Source organism: Elgaria multicarinata, chromosome 7 (genome assembly GCF_023053635.1).
Source record: "Elgaria multicarinata webbii isolate HBS135686 ecotype San Diego chromosome 7, rElgMul1.1.pri, whole genome shotgun sequence".
NCBI classification, from domain to species: Eukaryota; Metazoa; Chordata; class Lepidosauria; order Squamata; family Anguidae; genus Elgaria; species Elgaria multicarinata.
The window spans coordinates 13728500-13747369 of NC_086177.1; the positions used below are offsets into that span (position 1 = coordinate 13728500).

Sequence of the window (18870 nt, forward strand, 5' to 3'; positions counted from 1 at the left end):
TGCCCTATGTCCCCAAAAAACTGCTCTTTAGGGCTTGGGGAATCCAGAGGTGTTGCTGGGGGCTGCAAAGGGAAGGAGGAATCAGCAAAAATCGCCACACCACCCTCCAGCAGGAAGGCTCCACGGATCCTGGTTCTTTCTGCTAACAGTGGGTGAACCCTGGATCCAACTCAATATCTTTTGCAGAGACGGGATGAAGTTTGTTTATTCAAAATTAAGGATCTATGTTACATAGGAACACAAATTTAATTAATTAACTATAACTAACTAGTTACAGTTACTTCAAGGACGTTATCTTCTTATGCATTTGGGTGTCCATAAATACAAAGCTAGAAGCGATAAGCTGCCCTAGTGCACAAAAGCCATTAATAGAGATTTATTTTCAGTTCATCAAACATATAGAAACTAAGATGGCTGTGATCATGCCATGAATCTCAGAACATGGTCCCTAATATACTTTCTTGTAAACCTGGAAGACTTACTGAGAACAATCAACTTCATTAAGGCTGCAATCCTATTCCTGTTTGCCTGGAAGTAAGTGCAACTGAACTGAATGGGACTTACTTCTGAATAGAAAGTTGTGCAATAAAACACCCTTATTTGTAACTCTCTGCTCAAGAGTGTGAAACCAGAAGATAACCTGGTTGGGATTTAAAGGTTAAGACTCCACTCACTCTCCCTTTTCTGTCCAGCAGAAAGGTGGTATAAAGCAAACAAAACAAATTCTCCCAGAATACGTCCCCCTCTCCTTTCAGATTCCTTCACACACAAAAACTTTTTTTTTAAAAAAATATCCCCAAACCCTTAATCCTTGTCCTCAGTTGAAATTAAACCTAAGCAAGTGGAATTTCAGCTGCAATGCTATACCATATACATCATTGGTATGATATAAATAGGTAAGATATAGGGCTTTTCCAGGATAGTTCCTGGAAATCCAACTCCTGTTACCCATTTCCTATCATAGTTCGTGAACAAAGAACTACAATAAAATCAGGGTTCCATATAATCCCCCGACAACCAGGAATCTCTTCTTCAGGATCACATTTGTGGCCTAGCACTGATATTCTCCTCACCCAGTTTGTTCCATGCATTATTATTAGTTCAGTGAGAGTCCCTAGCTTCACGTCAGGTGAGAGAGACAGATCTAGCTCCAAATTTGACTCTACTGAAGCATGCAGAAGAATTGGGGCAAGGGAGGAGCCTGACACATTCAGGATTTGTGAGAATCTCTCTTCTTCGGACTGCCTCAATAGCATGGTGCAAGGGAGGTGAGCAACCCACTCTTTCCCCACTCCAGCGGTGCTGTGGGAGGGGTCCACTCTCTGCATACTGGGCTTTGGGGTTGGGCAAAGGAATCTTCTGAAATGTCTCCTCGCCTCATTCAAAATGGGAGTCCTCAGGGATAGGAAGCTGACCCTACTTTTCCTCACAGACCTGAGGTGTATAACAGACATAACTTTAAATGTGTGTTTAGTAGCTATGTCTTTTTTCATTTTTACTCTAGAGTAAGTGCAGGACCCCCAATCTGGATCAGGAACATGTGTATGTGTGTGTACATTTAAGATCTGGATTAGGGGTCCTGAGTAAAAATTTGCTAAACACATATTTAAGGTAACATATGTTCTGGCACTCAGCGATAGTGATGGCAGTGGTCAGGACCAACTAAAATTTGTGTCTCCCTGGGTAAAAACACTAAATACATAGAACGATTAAAGATCTCAAATTCTGCCCAAACCTCAACATTATGCAACTAAACTCTTCACAATCAGGGCCACTGATCCAGTTGCAGGTTGTGGTCCTTCCAGCTCAGTGGTAGAGCACATGCTTTGCATGCAGAAGATCTCAGGTTCAAACCCTCACATCTTCAGGTAGGGCTGGAAAAGACTCCTGTCTGAAATCCCCAGAGAGCCGCTGCAAGTCAGTGTAGTAGAAAACACTAAGCTACATGGACCAATGCTCTGACTTTGAATGAGGCAGCTTCCTATGTGCCTTCTTGGTGGCAGATTTCTCAGCTTTGTGCCAGTTTCCAACCCCTCTGATAGTAAACCGGAGCAAGCCCCAAAAGATGAAAAATTGTAAATTGGCTGTGGCAGTCAGGCAATTGTCTACCTATCCAGCACTTAATCCAGGTTGATGCCTGAAATCCTATTCTTATTAGCAGCAATTATATTTTTTCATTTCAAAGCCAATATCACTGTGGTACACTGTCAGTTTTCATCTTATCCTGGAAAGAGCCTCAGAGCTCTCTGTGACTGTGGAAGAGGCAATTTTAATTACCTTGGTTTAGAAGATAACAATACCTTACAGAGCTGACCCTAGTTATCCAGGTTTCAACCAATTCTTTTGAACCTCTGCTTTGATCAAAGGAAGCATCCTCACTGCACTTTTTAAAGTTTCAGTGATGTAAGTCTCATATGACCAGAACTTTAGATGGAATTGTAACAGTGTTGTTAAAAAAAAGCCTTACATACTTTTGTGACATGGCCTATTTCAATAGTGTGCCCTGGCAATGTATTGTAAGGGCTGCCTATTTCAGTGGTAGGCAACCTTTTTGGGCCTTGTGGCCACATTTGGCAATTTTAGAAGCTGTCCTGGACACTACCACAAAATGGGTGCATTGCAGATGAAAGTGTCAGCCTGCAAAAACCTGCCATCTTCATGTCCTAAAAATGTCTCTTGAGTCCCACATGTGGCCCAGAGGCATTTATGGGAAACGAATATGGGAACAGCAACACTTTGCTTTGAAGTAATCCCAGCTGCCAATAAGAATTTTTTAAAAAGTAGGAGGGGTAGAGCATCTCAGCAGACACCAAGAAAGACGTCTGAGGGCCCACTGGTGCCCACAGATATCATGTTACCTTTCCTGGCCTATTTTATAATAAGTCTTCAAAATTAGCAAACTTCTGGTTTCCAGTCTTAAGAGAAAATGCAACAGGGATATGCTGTTTTTACATGAGGGGACATTTAAACTTGTGACCCCCACCTGCACTCTGAAGTCCACATTGTTAACTGAGGCTTGAGCATCCCAGGTCCTCACTTTACCTAGAATCTGAACTACAAGGGATACAAGTTGAACTCAGGTGTGTTTCAACTGTCAATGTTCTTGAGTTGATTTCTCCATTTTGTCAAAGTACACGGCCTGAGATATACTGTGTATGCATCATGTCTCTACCCAAAAACATATTTCTTGGTACATATGTGTGTTTCCTTGCATGTGTGAGCAAGGACATTTGATAAGAATACAAATGCCATGAACTAATATGTAGCCTCTGAAGGAGCAGGTGCATAGTTTGGAAGTACTCTTAGATTCATCCTTATCACTGGAGGCCCAGGTGGACTCCATGGCCTGGAGTACTTGGGGTCAGCTTCGGCTGATCCACCAGCTATTGCCTTTCTTGGACACGGATAACCTAGCCACAGTAGTGCACACATTCATAACTACCTGATTAGTCTACTGCAATGCACTCTACTTGGGCCTGTCCTTAAAGACAACTCAGAAGTTGCAGATAGTGCAAAATGCAGCAGCTAGACTGATCACCAGAACATTTTATAAAGTCCATATAACACCAGTCTTAAAAGAATTGCATTGGCTGCCTGTACGCTTCTGGTCAGAATTCAAGGTGTTGGTAATGACGTTTAAAGCCCTAAACAGCCTGGGACCTCGATACTTGAGGGAGTGCCTCTCCCTCTATATGCCTGTCCAAGACTTGAGATCTGTTGGAGGAGCCCTCCTTCGCATCCTACCAACGTGAGGCATATGCAATGGTGGGACGTGGGAGAGGGCTTTCTCTGTTGTGGCACCCCAGCTGTGGAATGCCCTCCCCTTGGAGGCCCAACTGGGGCTGGCACTGGCTTCATTTCAGTGACAAGTTAAGACATGGCTTTTTAACAAAGCCTTTGATGGCTAAATTCACCAAGCCTGTACATAGTTTTAATTGGTTTTACTGTTTTTAAATTCTATACTGGTTTTAGCTTATTAATGGTTTGATTTGTTTTTAGCAGTGTGTGTTTATCGTTTTATATTGTTTGCATGATTTTACCTGTACGTCGCCCTGAGATCCTTGTGATATAGGGTGGGATACAAATGTTTTAATTAATAAATAGCCTGAAATTGCTGCCAAAGGGGGATAAAAAAAATCAGCAAAACCAGTCAGAACTGCTCGGTGACAGGTCTTTAAATTAAACCTTTCAGCTCTATAACATTCACAGGTGTTTCTGGAAGAACCTTGAGCCAGTAGATTAAATTGGAACCACTGTGTTACAGGCACAGAACTTTCATTTTAATGCAGTGGCCTACAGCATGACAATGCTGAAGGCCTTTTTCCAGTGCAAACGATGTTGAATACACCATTAAAACTTAGCTTCTGCACTCCCCACCAACCCCGGCACCGTGTAGCCGTCTTGACTGAAAAATATCTTTATGATAGAGCTTGTGCCAGCCAAGCAAAGCTTACCCAATGCCAATAGAACACATCTCCTTTCTGCTTTACCTTGCATGGACAGTACAGCTGCACTGGAAGGCAGAAGGAGTTTTAATTTTTGAAGCCTTTCCCGTGCCTTCCACATGGGAGACTTAATTTAAAGAACTACAGCTCTTCTCAAAGAGCACAGAAACCAGAATAATCATCTCTACAACAACCAAGTTTAAGACTTGTTGGTTTAATTGAACTACCTTTGGAATTAATGAGGAGGGTAATACAGTAATTTTACTGTCTCAGCAAAAGTGAGGTGTGAAGTAGGTGTGTGTGTGTGGTAGTTAAGGGGAACATGAGTCAAGAAGGCAAGAGATTGAGCATTTAAGTGTTTTGTCTTAGTAAAGGAGGCTCAATCTGATTTTCAGGCTGTGCAATATACAGATAAGAAAGAGACACTATCTTGGTTATAAACCATATGCTGCATGGCTGAAAAGTTTTGAAAAGCTTGCAGAAAACTTTGTGTGAAATGTATACATTTACAGAAATGTACTTCTAAAAACACTTTTTGTACTGCTAACTATGGAGTATGTCAAGATGGTCATAAAAGGTCAAATATTATTAAGGTCAGAAGCAACATCCTTTTTACTTAGTAAAATTGTTATAAATACACACGTAAAATCCTTCTAGCCTCAACAGAATACAAATTATTAATGAGAATAGAGTTAAGGACAAAAAAAAGTACAAAATTTAATACAATTCAAATAAGTTAAAATTATCAATGCTTTTGCAAGGAGCACTTATATTACTAAATTTTATACCAAATGAGTTGCTAAAAAAAGTACTCTCTCTCAAATGGCCAGATGCATTTCAATAATAATGCCTTCTTCAGTGGCCAAACATCTGGCAAGTAAAACATACAAATACAGATAATATTGATTAGTGCCATAGAAGGAGAAGAGGAAGAAAAATATTAGTATAAACAGTACATAATATTTACACCTACCCAGGCTTGTATATACAGGAAAGTTTTATCAAATGGGGCTAACTGTTTTATATCATTCTCGTGTAGAATCATCAGTATACACACTGAAATACATATTAAAAATTCCAATTATAAAATTGCTATTTTAGTGTGTACACACACATATAGATGAACAAGTAAAGACTACTTACAGTAAAATATTACAATTTCAGTCAAGCCTCAACTATACCATATCAGATAACAAAGAAGCCATAGGGTAAAGAGTCGCTCCATTTATATGGCCGGCTGGCCAGCCAGCCTAGTGATAACCATTAACAACAGCTATGCTGTCAATTTAGAGAAAGAAAGAAACTTAAAAGATCTATCCCACATCTGTAGCTACAGCTTCACCCCCTTCTAAGGCACCTATGGTACAGAAACCAAATTGGAAAATATAATTAAAATTACAATGAACAACTTAAATAAGAACAAATAATTTATTTTATTCACAAAAATAACAGTGTAGAAGATACTTATGTCCTTACTCTATTATAAAGCATGGGACCAATTGCATTCTTCATTTATAGTAAAATTGTTAGGCTGCCATCCTGTGCCCAGTTATATACAGTTAAGGGCATTGGGCATAATCCACTGGGAAGTTTCTTGGCTGTTGTTCCTTTGTACTATGCTGCTGTGCAACTCCCATTCATTTCAATGGAGCTTATGCAGAGAACCTTCCCAGTAATTAATGATGATTTCCAGGAACAAACCAGTCAGAAATGATTGAAAAACAAGAAGAAAATTACTTGCAGGATTTTTAATAGGTTCAGTCAGCTATAAATCTAATACCTGGATTTTACTCCTATTGGATCTGGTAAATCCAATAAGGTAACCTCCCTTGTGGGACCGTGGGAACGCTGTGGACGTCATATATCTTGACTTCAGCAAAGCTTTTGACAAAGTACCACATGACATTCTGATTAACAAACTTAACTAGTGGGCTAGATGGAACAACTATTAGGTGGATTCACAGTTGGCTACAGAATCGGACTCAAAGAGTACTTATCAATGGAACCTTCTCAAACTGGGGAGCGGCAACGAGTGGGGTACCGCAGGGCTCAGTCCTGGGCCCAGTGCTCTTCAACATTTTTATTAATGATTTGGACGAGGAGGTGCAGGGTCAAATTTGCTGATCAAATTTGCAGATGACACAAAATTGGGTGGGATAGCTAATACCCTGGGAGACAGAAACAAACTTCAAAGTGATCTTGATAGGCTGGAGTGCTGGGCTGAAAACAACAGGATGAAATTTAATAGGGATAAATGCCAAGTTCTACGTTTAGGAAATAGAAACCAAAGGCACAGTTACAAGATGGGGGATACTTGGCTCAGCAATACTACAAACGAGAAGGATCTTGGAATTGTTGTAGATTGCAAGCTGAATATGAGCCAACAGTGCGATATGGCTGCAAGAAAGGCAAATGCTATTTTAGGCTGCATTAATAGAAGTATAGCTTCCAAATCACGTGAGGTACTGGTTCCTCTCTATTCGGCCCTGGTTAGGCCTCATCTAGAGTATTGCATCCAGTTCTGGGCTCCACAATTCAAGAAGGATGCAGACAAGCTGGAGCGTGTTCAGAGGAGGGCAACCAGGATGATCAGGGGTCTGGAAACAAAGCCCTTTGAAGAGAGACTGAAAGAACTGGGCATGTTTAGCCTGGAGAAGAGAAGATGGAGGGGAGACATGATAGCACTCTTCAAATACTTAAAAGGTTGTCACACAGAGGAGGGCCAGGATCTCTTCTCAATCCTCCCAGAGTGCAGGACACGGAATAATGGACTCAAGTTAAAGGAAGCCAGATTCCAGCTAGACATCAGGAAAAACTTCCTGACTGTTAGAGCAGTGCGACAATGGAATCAGTTACCTAGGGAGGTTGTGGGCTCTTCCACACTAGAGGCCTTCAAGAGGCAGCTGGACAAGCATCTGTCGGGGATGCATTGAGCAGGGGGTTGGACTCGATGGCCTTGTAGGCCCCTTCCAACTCTGCTATTCTATGATTCTATGAAATACTCAAATGAACTTTTAAGACTTTCATGAATGTTGCCTGATATCCTAGATGTGTATCTTGTTACATATAAAAATCCATTTGAAACAGCTCTAAAACTAGCTTGGGTTAATTAAGAACATCAAGAGAGGAGAGGGGCTATTATGACAAATACACATATTTCTGAATTCGGACATTCATAGCTTGGCTTAATAAGCCTGGATATGAATGAGCTAGGCCTTCTTCCCTTTTCAACATGCCACAATTAACCCCAGAAGTTTTCAGTTAAGCATCATTCCCCAGTATGCTCAGACTGGTAAACTGTGATTACCAGGCTCAGAACAAGCCAGGACCTTAAACAATAGTCTGAAGATGGTTTATGATCCTTGCTTGTTCTGTTCCTGGTAATCAGAGTTTCCCAGTTTGGCTTATAATGGCACACCAAAGGAAGGGGTGACATAAGGACAGAGCATGTGAGTAAAAGGCGTACCTCATTTATTAAGACACAAATGTTTAGACACAGCCATTTTCCTTCCATGTGAGCGAGCTGCAGCAACTCATCTGTCCTTCTGCTCCTCTTTGGCTACCCCCAGGAAACTGTTGTTTGTGCAAATTCTGTTTATTTAAGATATCTCTGTATCGCCCTTCAGCAGAGTTTCCAGGACAGTTATCAAAAGGTAAAATACACAAATTAAATGTAACATAAAAAGAAGAAACACATTAAAATACATTTAAAAGCCTGGGGGATTAAATACATCATTTCCTGGCACTGAAATATTGGTGCCATAAGAATGTTGAAGCCAGGGAGGCTCTTCTGGGGAGTGAATTCCACAAACATGGCACCACGACTGAGGAAGCTTCCTCTCTTTGGTTGTTACCTGCCTTACCTCAGGTAGTGTTACAGCTGAGGCAGATGCATGTGAAATCTCCTACGACAATTGGACTCTTTGCCCTATAAGCTAAACACTATTGTTTTAAACCCTTTAAAACTTTTGTCCCTGATGCTATTTTTTTATTTGTTGCACCCACAGATACATGTTTCAATACATAACATATTGCTGCTTCAGACTCACTCAGTTTGGCTTGGTTTTCACAAAGTAAGCTGATGAAATGGTAAACCTATTGCCCAACTATACCACTTCAGATTGCAGGTAGTAACTCACATGATCAACTGCTCTTTCCATAGGAAAACATTCTCTGTGTACAGAAAATTGAATGTCAGCGTCATCTCCACAATGAGCAATTTTCAATGTACAGGGATATTTTTGTATGGAGGAGCATTCAAGCATGTGCAGCCCCACTTACACTTCAGAAACAGGTTTAAACACCACATCTGCTACTTCTGAGAACTTAGACCATTTTAAAATAAAAAAAATGGTGTGGTTGTTTGGGCACACTGTGATGGAGAGCCACTATTATTACTGTAAAAGAGAACTGTCAACTTTGCAGCAGTATAACATGCACTTTTAAAACGTATGAGTGCAGATATGATTTCATATCAGGTTATCAAAACGTGGCCTACAGACCTTATTGTCCATCTACAACACTGTTGTAGGGAACAGTGTAGCATATCAGAACCAACTCTTAATTAGGAATGTTCTGGGAACCTGTTGCAGGGTGCAGTATCTATCAATCAAATAAATAAAATTAAAAGGTGTTGAGACAAAAAACATTCTTTGTCCAAGACAACACGGTACTTACAAAGGGAAAGAAAAAGAGAGAGTACCCTTGCTGGTTTCCACAACAGGTTAAAATATTCAAGAAGTAAAGGACTTGAATTTGACCTGGGAGAAATATTTGCTCTGACTGAACAACTTTCTTGCCCAACAAATTAGAACCAGTGAACAGGGGGCCTTTTTGCGGTATATAAGGTACATATACAACACAGTGGTAGAAGTCAATAATCTGGGTGAGACGGAGATAAGATTGGCATACTCATGTCCTTCAGTACAGCAGCACTATGATGACTGGAGCCCATGTTATAAGTCTGCAGAGTACATTGACCTTTACAGGTCTCTATAACTAAGGCAGGAAAATGAGATAACCATAGAAAGAGTATCTTAAAAATGCCAACCCAGGACCTTGACCTGAACTGGTACTACACAACTCTCAGTTGCTGGGAGCATTCAGTTCACCTTGACTATTTGTACTGCTTATCAGGTGTATTTACAATAGAGTCAGCATTATAAGGGAAGGCTGATAATTTGAATGATGTTGTACAATTTCTGCTTATCTTTCAACACAATTCCTTAGTATTCACTTTTTCAATCTCCAAGATGGAACCTGCTTTTAATTTTAAAAACAATAAAAAATCAGCCTTTCTCCATTGGTCGCTTTTCCTTCCATTACTCCTCCCTCTTTTTCCTTCTCTTGAAAAGGAAGAAATTAAAATAAAAACTAAACTGAAGAGATGGTACCATTGGTGAGAACCATCTACTTGTGGGTCATGACCCAACTAAGGTGAAGATCAATGGTGTAAAAGACAGCAACAAAGCCATGCTAGATTCAGACTATGCTTTTCGATTATTTAATAGAATTTGAAGTTACACTCTGGTGAATGGGGCCAGACGCCTTGATACAGAAGATTTTTAAAGCTCTTCAGTATATTTAAGACAAGAATATTGACAAAAACAAATAGAAGACACTGAGGGAAAACTAGATATGACACCATACAATTGTACCCCAAAAGTAGGGTATTTGTATTTGTTGTTGTTGTTGTTGTGTTAAGAAAATAGGGGGCACTGATAAGATTGGTGATAATTCTGCTCTATTACAGAAGTCAATGTTATTTTTCCCCTAATAGAGCTGTTCTAAAACAGCAGACATAAATACCTCATGATATACCATTAAATGTCTGGAAGTAAAGGGTGGTCTTTACCTGGCACTGGAAAGATAACAGTGTCAGGGCCAGGCACACCTCATGCAGCAATTGGTTTCCTGTACAGGAGTGGCTTTCAAATGTTCGCTTTTCAAATAATCCTTTCTACATCAACTTGCCTGTCTACGAATCCCTGCACAGGCATATTGTATGGCATACACTCCATTTATATAGGGAACTGGACCTCACCACTGTGCTGTACAAATGAAGAGAGAACCATAGAAAACATCAACACCTCCACAGAAGGAGGCATATTGAAGGTAAGTTCAGCACCAGTGGCAACCTTGACTTTCAGGGAAAAAATGCCTATCTTTACTGATCTTCTCATTAAGTAGATGGCCAACAAGGCTCTCTCCAACTCTATGATTCTAAGAACTCCTGATAAGCATTTGAGGAACCCTCAAGTCCCGGGAAATAAAGCTTTTAAACCACTGCCATACTGGAATCATTTTAACTAAAGTAAGGAGTATTTGATGCTTAGAAATATTTTTTTTTAATATCAAAGCAATAAAAATATTAATTTAATAATATATACATGTGAAAAGTCGAGGCAAAGGCTGAGTATTGTGTTCTTCCAGTCAGCCTTGCCTCCATGCCATGGGCTTATTCTTCCACTTTATTCTTGTCTGAAAGAAGCTACCTACAACCAGGTAAAGGGAAGGAACAAAAGCAGATTCCCAGAGCTTACAGAGGGCCAGGAAAATGAGAAAATAACAACAAGGCCAAATTTGGTGAGGAACATGCTCCCTATCCCCCATGCATTTAGAGCCATGCCCTACAATATTTTAAGACCTGTTTCTGCATGTATTTTAACTAAAAAGAATTCCAGAACCAGGTTCTTATAATGCATGACTTCAAAGCCTTTTGGTCATAATGCTTTTCATGAAGATCCAGTGACTGATGCATGTAAAATCACTTTATGGAATAGCATTGCTCTGTAAGATCAAAAGAACTCATCAATCCACAACATTTAAATTTGACTAAAAAAAAATTATGTAATGTATGTCACCACAGAAAATGCCTAGAAGACCCTGGATTCAAAATTCCAAGTGTTCTGTAAAGTGTACAAAATTCCAAGTGTACAATACACACCCTTTATAATGCGGTTATGAAATCTGTCAAATGTGAGACCCTTCCACCAAATCTCCCTATTTTCCCTTGCACTCCTCATGCCTGGAATTCTCTCCAAGAACAATTTCCCTCACAGAAGTATTGTGAGGGAAAAGGAGAATAACCTATTGCACACAGCTTTGAGCTCTCTTGAGAAGGCTGAGACACAAATGCAACAAACAATACTGACACACCCCATCCAACTATGACTCTCACTTATATCCATTCATAGGCCATGGTCTAACAGTTTATTATGATTACAATAATTCTGCCTTTTCATTTTCTGTCTCTTTCTACCAATGACTCTGCACATCCTAAGGCCTTGCGTAATGACAATTTAACAAAAATATTTCTGCAGATGGAACACTAATCCACTTTCTCAGCAGCCATCATCATCATCTTGCAGCACCTTAAAGACTCACAAATGTATCACTTCATAAGGTTTTGTAGACTAGAGTCTATTTTATAAGTTTCATATCACTCTCAGCAGCTGCACCAATGAGCTGATTTGCAAGTAATGCTAAATCATAATTTAGCATTTTGAGAACAAGCTATGGCAAGCCACAGTTTAGATTTCAGACAGCAAACTAAGCTGTGGTTAATTTAAAGTGGAAGTTTCCCATCTACCTCTCACAAGCATGTTGCAGGAGGGGAGGGGGACCATGAAAGCCAAAGCCTCACTGTAGCTGATCGTCATGATGCTAAATCATGGTTTAATGTTATTTTGCAATCTCCCAATGGCCAGGGAGGGCTAATTTGAGTCAGATGAAGCAAAAAAATAAAACCTATAGAAGTTTAACCCACTGCATTTATTTTAGGGTTGGGGGTGAGGGTATTCCCATACTCTTTTGTCAGGTTTCTCTTTTTGTTTTTGTAAACTGACAAACCTATACTTCTATACTTCAATTTTATACCTCATACATCTTAGAGCAATCATAACTTCACTGTAGCAAATCATCTATAGTTGTTTTTGACTTTGAAAACAGCTGTATAGAAAATAATGTACATCTATGATAGCAACAATGCATCCAAAAGCAAACATCATTGTAATACTGGTTTGGTAATGTCACCACTGGTGAACCTCCCATTCTAGTCCAGACTGAATCAAAGAAAAGCAAACAATTCTGAAATTATTTATAGCCACAGCAATCTTGCTTGTTAAATAACGAAATTACCTATGAGGCCACTCTCACTCTTTTTCTAAATTAATTGATGCCTATTTGGGGGGGGGGGTGCACAAGCAGATGCTAATGAAACATTGAATAATTAAACAAAATTGCTTCCTATTTGCCCTTCAAGTATATCTACTGTGTTAACATTCTAGATGCTGACTGACAAGTCAGCATGAAATTCTCTGCCTCAGTCATGCATACAATTTTGGAGACCCAATCCAACAGTTATGATCATTTTAATCTAAATAGCTGAGAATATTCCGCCCTCATGTCACAATTTGTGACAACAAATGATCTTGCAAAATGATATATTGTCCTCTCAGGAATTCCTAATCTAAGGTTTAATTAAAGTTCTTCATCTTAATAAATATGACATGGCCAAGCAATAGCAGTGTACATCAGACTGCCAATCAAAACCACTGTCAAGCATTTAGGAAATGAAGAATCAGGCTAGGAGCTAGACAATTACACAAAGCAGCTCCTAAAGATAACCATTTTACGATTTTTAATAGAAGCCCGAAGACTGAAAGCCTATCCTCAGTGGGTTAGATCCAACGTTGCTCCAGTGGATATGTGTTTCCCAATGCTCTGGAGCAGATTTTGAGGATGCAGTGAGGCTATAAGGGGAGGGGAAATCACCCCCTCCCAATTCTATTGACAGAACAGCTTCCATTGGTGGAATTGCAGCACTGGATCCCATATCCAACTCAAAGTTCAAAGGTAATGTGACTCGTGAGATTCCATTATGAGCTTCCAAATCCCACTAGCTATACATTTTAACTTATATCTATTCACCATTTGTGGGAAGTTCAACATAGCCTTTTGATTCTTCAGCAGCGCTCAGGTACCTCTACATGTGCAGAGTGAACACATGTCAGGGAATTAGGATTGCCACCTTCCTAAGTCTATCTTGACTTGACAACCAAGTTTTCACTAAAAGGTAAACCTGAGCTGTACAACGTCAGACTGCAGATGGAGACTCACATAATTGAACATTACTCCATATAAAAAGTTCCCTACACATAGATAACTAGTATGCCAGGCAGAAGACTAGGTTAGATAGCCTGGATGGGTCCTTTATCTGTAGAATACAACATGCATAGTCCAATCCACGAGAACTTTACTGCTCAAAATCAGAGGAAAAAGCTCATATGGACTGGACTATGAGCACAAGCCCCATACAATTTTAGACCCCAAAATATGGATCCGGTGCTTCTCGGAAGGAAGACAATTCTATTTCCCCACAGTATATACATTCTACGGTATTTAAGGTATGTATAAATAGGGCCAGAGCAAGTTTCAGTTAAGATTCACTCTTGCAATTAATTTTTCCAAGACCAAATACTAATAATTGCCAATTCAGTTTTTATATTCAACAGCTAAAGCCTCTCCCTTCCTCTTCCACCTCATCTAGTAGCTAGGAACCTGATTCAAAGAATTATCCAACAAAAATAGAGAAGTTCATATTTATAACTAACAAAACATATATTTATAATATTGAGGGAAAATGTTTCAGGATAAATGTACAACCTAGTTTTTCAAAAACATACAAATCTTTATACAAATCTATGGTGTGACAACACTTAGAATATTTTGTACACTTCTGGCCCACATCAAAAAATATATTGTTGAGCTGGAAAAAGTGCAGAAAGTGCCAACCAAAATGATCAGGGGGCTGGAACAATTCCTCTATTAGAAAAAGTTATAAAATTAGAGCTTTTTTTCAGTTTAGAAAAGAGGCGGGTAAAGGGGGAACATGATAGACGGTTATAAAATTATGCATGGTGTGGATATAGTAAAACTTCTCCCTTCTTCATAAGTAAAACTTTCCCCTTCTTCACAAAACTTCGGGGTCATCTAATGAAGCTGAACAGTGGGAAATTCAAAAAGGAAGTACTTCACACAGTATATGGTTACGCTATGGAATTTATTATCATAAAATGTGGTAATGGCCACCAACTTAGATGGCTTTAAAAAGGGATTACATAAATTCATGGTGGATAAGGCTATCAATGACAACTAGTCTTGTTATGCTACCATGTTGTGGATCAGAGCATGCATCTGATTACCATTGCTTTTGGGTTTCCTATTGGCATCTGGCTGGCTATTATGGGAAAGAAAATGATGGACTACATAGGCCTGTAATCCAATCCAGCATGTCTCTTCTTTCTTTATCCAGATCTACATCCATTTCCACATCATGTTGTAAATAATCCAATTATGCTTTTGGGGACCAGCAGAGACAGTCAATATCCAGTAATTTCATAAAGTTTTATTTCCAGGATTTCTGAATGACAGGTCAGGACCATAAAATATGCAGACTCTCTGCCTTAGAAGAATCAGATCTCCAACAAGTATTATAAGTGATTGGAATAAATAACATTGAATCTATGAGGTGCTAAGTACCATCAATTAATCTTGGAAGTACCTGAATAAAAATCCATGAGCATTCTAAATGTGTTATAGCACCTTTACTCCACTTCTTATTAGGTTGTGTTCTTAACCGTTAAATCATTTATTTATTTATTAAATTTATATACCGCCCCATAGCTGAAGCTCTCTGGGTGGTTTACAAAAGTTAAAAACAGTGGAAATAATAAAAAAGAAGTATACAAAATTTAAAACCATCAAAAAATATAAAAACAAGAGTACGAAACAGTATCCATTTTAAACATAGGCATAATCATAGGCATAATTTTAAACATAGGCATAATCTACACACATGGTCCTGCCCCATAACTATATTGCAATAGTCACTGTCCTGATCAAGACTGCTGAATGAAAACATAACATCAGGAAGCAAACACATCCAATTAGCAGCACCGTGCCCTATTAAGGAGGGATAATGCCAGAGCAATGGAATTACAAAGCCATCTTAACAACTTGTGCTGCTTTTGTAACAATTGTCATAAATGTGCACTGGCAAAAACAACAAAACTTGGGAATTAGTAGTAAACTATTTTCTACCTTTGTAAAATATGCATATTTCCAGGTTCTCATGAATAGTTAGTAATGAATTATATAAAGTGCAGCAGACACAGTATACTTCTTCTTACCAACCAGATGCTCCTTCAGGTCCTATTTGTGAGATACTGTCAGAAGCAGAGTGCTAGACTAAATGGATCTTTGGTCTAATCCTGAGAGTAATTTTTATTGTTCTCAGAATTACTAAGGAATACAATTCCCCCAAGAGCCTTGAGTACATATTTTTTTAAAAAAAACATTTAAATAAACACTTTTTGTATTGATTTTTCCCTCTGCTTTCCACTATGCAATTTCATTAAATGCAAGCAATATGATTATTGCATCATACAAACAGTTATGTTCAGTGGCAGTGTACCTCTGAATACCACATGTTGAAAATTAACACAATAGGGACAGGCTGCTGCATTCATACAAGTGTGCTTCCTGGAGGCTCCGGCTGGCCACTGTATGAAAGATCAATCAATCAATCAATCAATCAAGTTTATTATGGCAAACTGCCAGCGTGTGGCTGGCTGTTTGCTGTAATAAACTTGAATGATTGGGTTAGACCTTGGTCAGATCCAGAAAGGTTCTTTATCTTAGGCCTTTCATAAATAGGATTCTTAGAGAAGACTAGAAGTGTAGAAGGGAAGGAATTAAGCCTACCTGTTTCCTTATTGTATCTCCTTTTATTTTGTTCAATTTCAGTTCATATGATCTTTTATGTGTAATACTTTAGATTCTAACAAATAAAAATCCTAGGACACAATGCAGCCATTTTTTGCCCAGTATTTTCTTTTCATACATCTTATTTCCCCTTTCTATTCCTACCTGACTGCGGTGGAGGTAAACTCATTAAAATGGTTCCAGGGTATCATAATATGAATAAACTAGTAAATCAAATTAAATTAAATTTTTACTGGACAAATAGCAATGGATCATTCCTCTTGTTCAGATGTTCCATGCACAGAAACTGGGGAAAATAATTAGAGGTTCATCAGCTGCTATGGGCCTCAGTCCTGCTATTGCTGCATATTTTCCACTGACGTCTACGTTGAGAAGCTTCTGAATAGGTCCAGACTCACAAGAGAACTATTCACATCTTTGAGGGTGCGGGGAGTTGGCCTTCTCTGGGACCAATTCTCAATGTCACAAAAATAGATTCCCACCCCCTCAATTAACAGTGTTTCCAAAAGATCTCACCATTTCAAACCACCCCACCTCATCGTTCACTGAATCACCTGACCTGACTCCTCCTCTTGCCCAAGAAATAGGGTTTGGATCCAATGGTGTTATTCCACTAGCAGAAGGGAACCCCCTGGCAGAGTGGATTTCTGGGAGATTGGAGGGAAGGGTGCAAGAGGGTCTGCAGGTGGCAGAAAGGGATGAGGACTTCCATTTGCACAACATTGGATCCAAGCCATGGCCACTCCCCATCAAAGCAGTCCCTAGGTATCCTACCATTCTGCCTCTTCCCTTTCAGCTTTTGCCAAATTCTCTATTCCATATTCTAATTCAACCCAGATTTGTTATAAGGAATTGTGCAACAATTACAAATAAGCCATGGGCTAGCACAAATAAATGTGGTTTATCAAAAGTGTGTTATCAAACATGTTCACTAAAACAGTCTATTTTCAAATAACTGTGCTTAGCTAGAACAGAGTAAGCATATTTCTCCTTTATAATACAATATGGGAGTGCCTTCACCTGGTGCCGCTTTCCCAATCCTGCTCATCCTTGTCTTTTTCCTCTTTGGCCTCTGGAGCATGTGGGTGTTTCTGCACAATTCTCATTCCACCAGCTTTGACTGAAATGCAAATAAGAAGCGGGGAGGAGAGAAAGCCTGTCAGATACGCCAGGTGATGGTAGACAAACACATTAAGGTCAATGGAACGTGAAAACATTAGAACATGATTTCCTTGTACAAAACCCTAAATTCAGTCAGTTAAAAAGGTATCAGGTTGTAGAGCAGAGCAAGACCTCTGCCTGAGAACTTGGGACAGCTGCTGCCAGTTGGTATAGAGTGGCCAGGTTCACATGAACACCACAGCTTAAACAATGGGCTGTTATTGGGAGATTTGAGAGTTGTTTCCTCTCCAACAAGCCATGCTGCCCAGGTTTAGATTACATGACAAAGATAATTAGGCAAATGGCGCTTGGCACATACTGCAGCTTAAACAAGCTACTATGGATTTTTAAAGCCACATTGAATGTGTGAACTAGGTTAGTCTGTCTATGGCATAGACCAAGAGGTAGGCAACATGGTGGCTGTGGGCACCAATGTCCCAACTCCAGAAATATTTCTTGGTGCCCACTAAGACACCCTACTCCTTCTAATTTGTATATATGGCAGCTGGGATTGCTTCAAAGCACATTGGGAGCCTCTAGCTGCTGCCATCTTACTTTCCCATGAATGGCTCTGGGCAGGTTACTTGTCCTCTGTGACTGGCCATGCCCACCCACAGCAGCCACTTTATGGTTGGGCCCATGACATTTTCTCAAAATCCCAGATGTGCTCACAGGCCTACCCCCTACTAAAGTCAGCCCTGGGTTAGACAGATCATAATGTGAGACAGCTTAAAATGATCATACAGCTTGGAATGTTCATTTATACTCTAATTCAGATTTCTGATCCCATTAAAAGGCTAAGGAAACACAACAGGACTCCTTTTAAAGCCCACAAAAGTGATGAGTAAGCTCTCCAGAACATGGAGAGAATTACTATTGTGATCACTTGTCTGAAGCCACCCTTAAAAAACATTTTAATGAACATTTTTCATTGTCCAAATGTACCAGGAAAGGAAAGGAACCTCTTGTGCAAGCACTTGAGTCATTGCTGACTCCTCAAGGGCCTCCTGCTTTCGCTGATGTTTTCTTAGCAGTCTTTGTAGCAGGGTGGTTTGCCATTGCCTTCCCCAGTCGCAGTTACCTTTCCCCCAGCTAGCTGGGTACTCATTTTATCGAACTCAGAAGGATGGAAGGCTGAGTCAACCTGAGCAGACTGCCTGAGAACCAGCTTCCGCTGGGATCAAACTCAGGCCGTGGGGAGAGTTTCGGCTGCAGTAACTGCCGCTTACCACTCTGCACCACACAAGGCTCTAAATGTACCAGATATTGCAATGAAAACTATACAAATGTTGTTATTTATGAATGTGAGAATAATATACACCGGTGACACTAAAATAATTTTCACTATGCTCTCTTAGAGCAATACAAAGTAAAGGCAACAACTTTCACTTCCTAAAAGTTATGTTCCAATAACAGAAGCATCTAGCTAACCACTCCTTATAGATAACTACATGCCCTCAAATATTTTAGTTGCACT

General features: G+C 39.6%; 2 protein-coding genes across 2 annotated transcripts in view; one reads left to right on the forward strand and one right to left on the reverse strand.

The window, feature by feature from the left end:
- Positions 1-18870, forward strand: part of ROPN1L (rhophilin associated tail protein 1 like) — a 155195-nt gene that overhangs the window by 119866 nt on the left and 16459 nt on the right. The window lies entirely within an intron of this gene.
- DAP (death associated protein) overlaps positions 1-18870 on the reverse strand; it is a 44347-nt gene that overhangs the window by 19435 nt on the left and 6042 nt on the right. The window contains exon 2 of the mRNA XM_063130227.1: positions 17253-17352. Coding sequence (XP_062986297.1) covers positions 17253-17352 — 100 coding nt within the window. The remainder of the gene's footprint in view (positions 1-17252; positions 17353-18870) is intronic.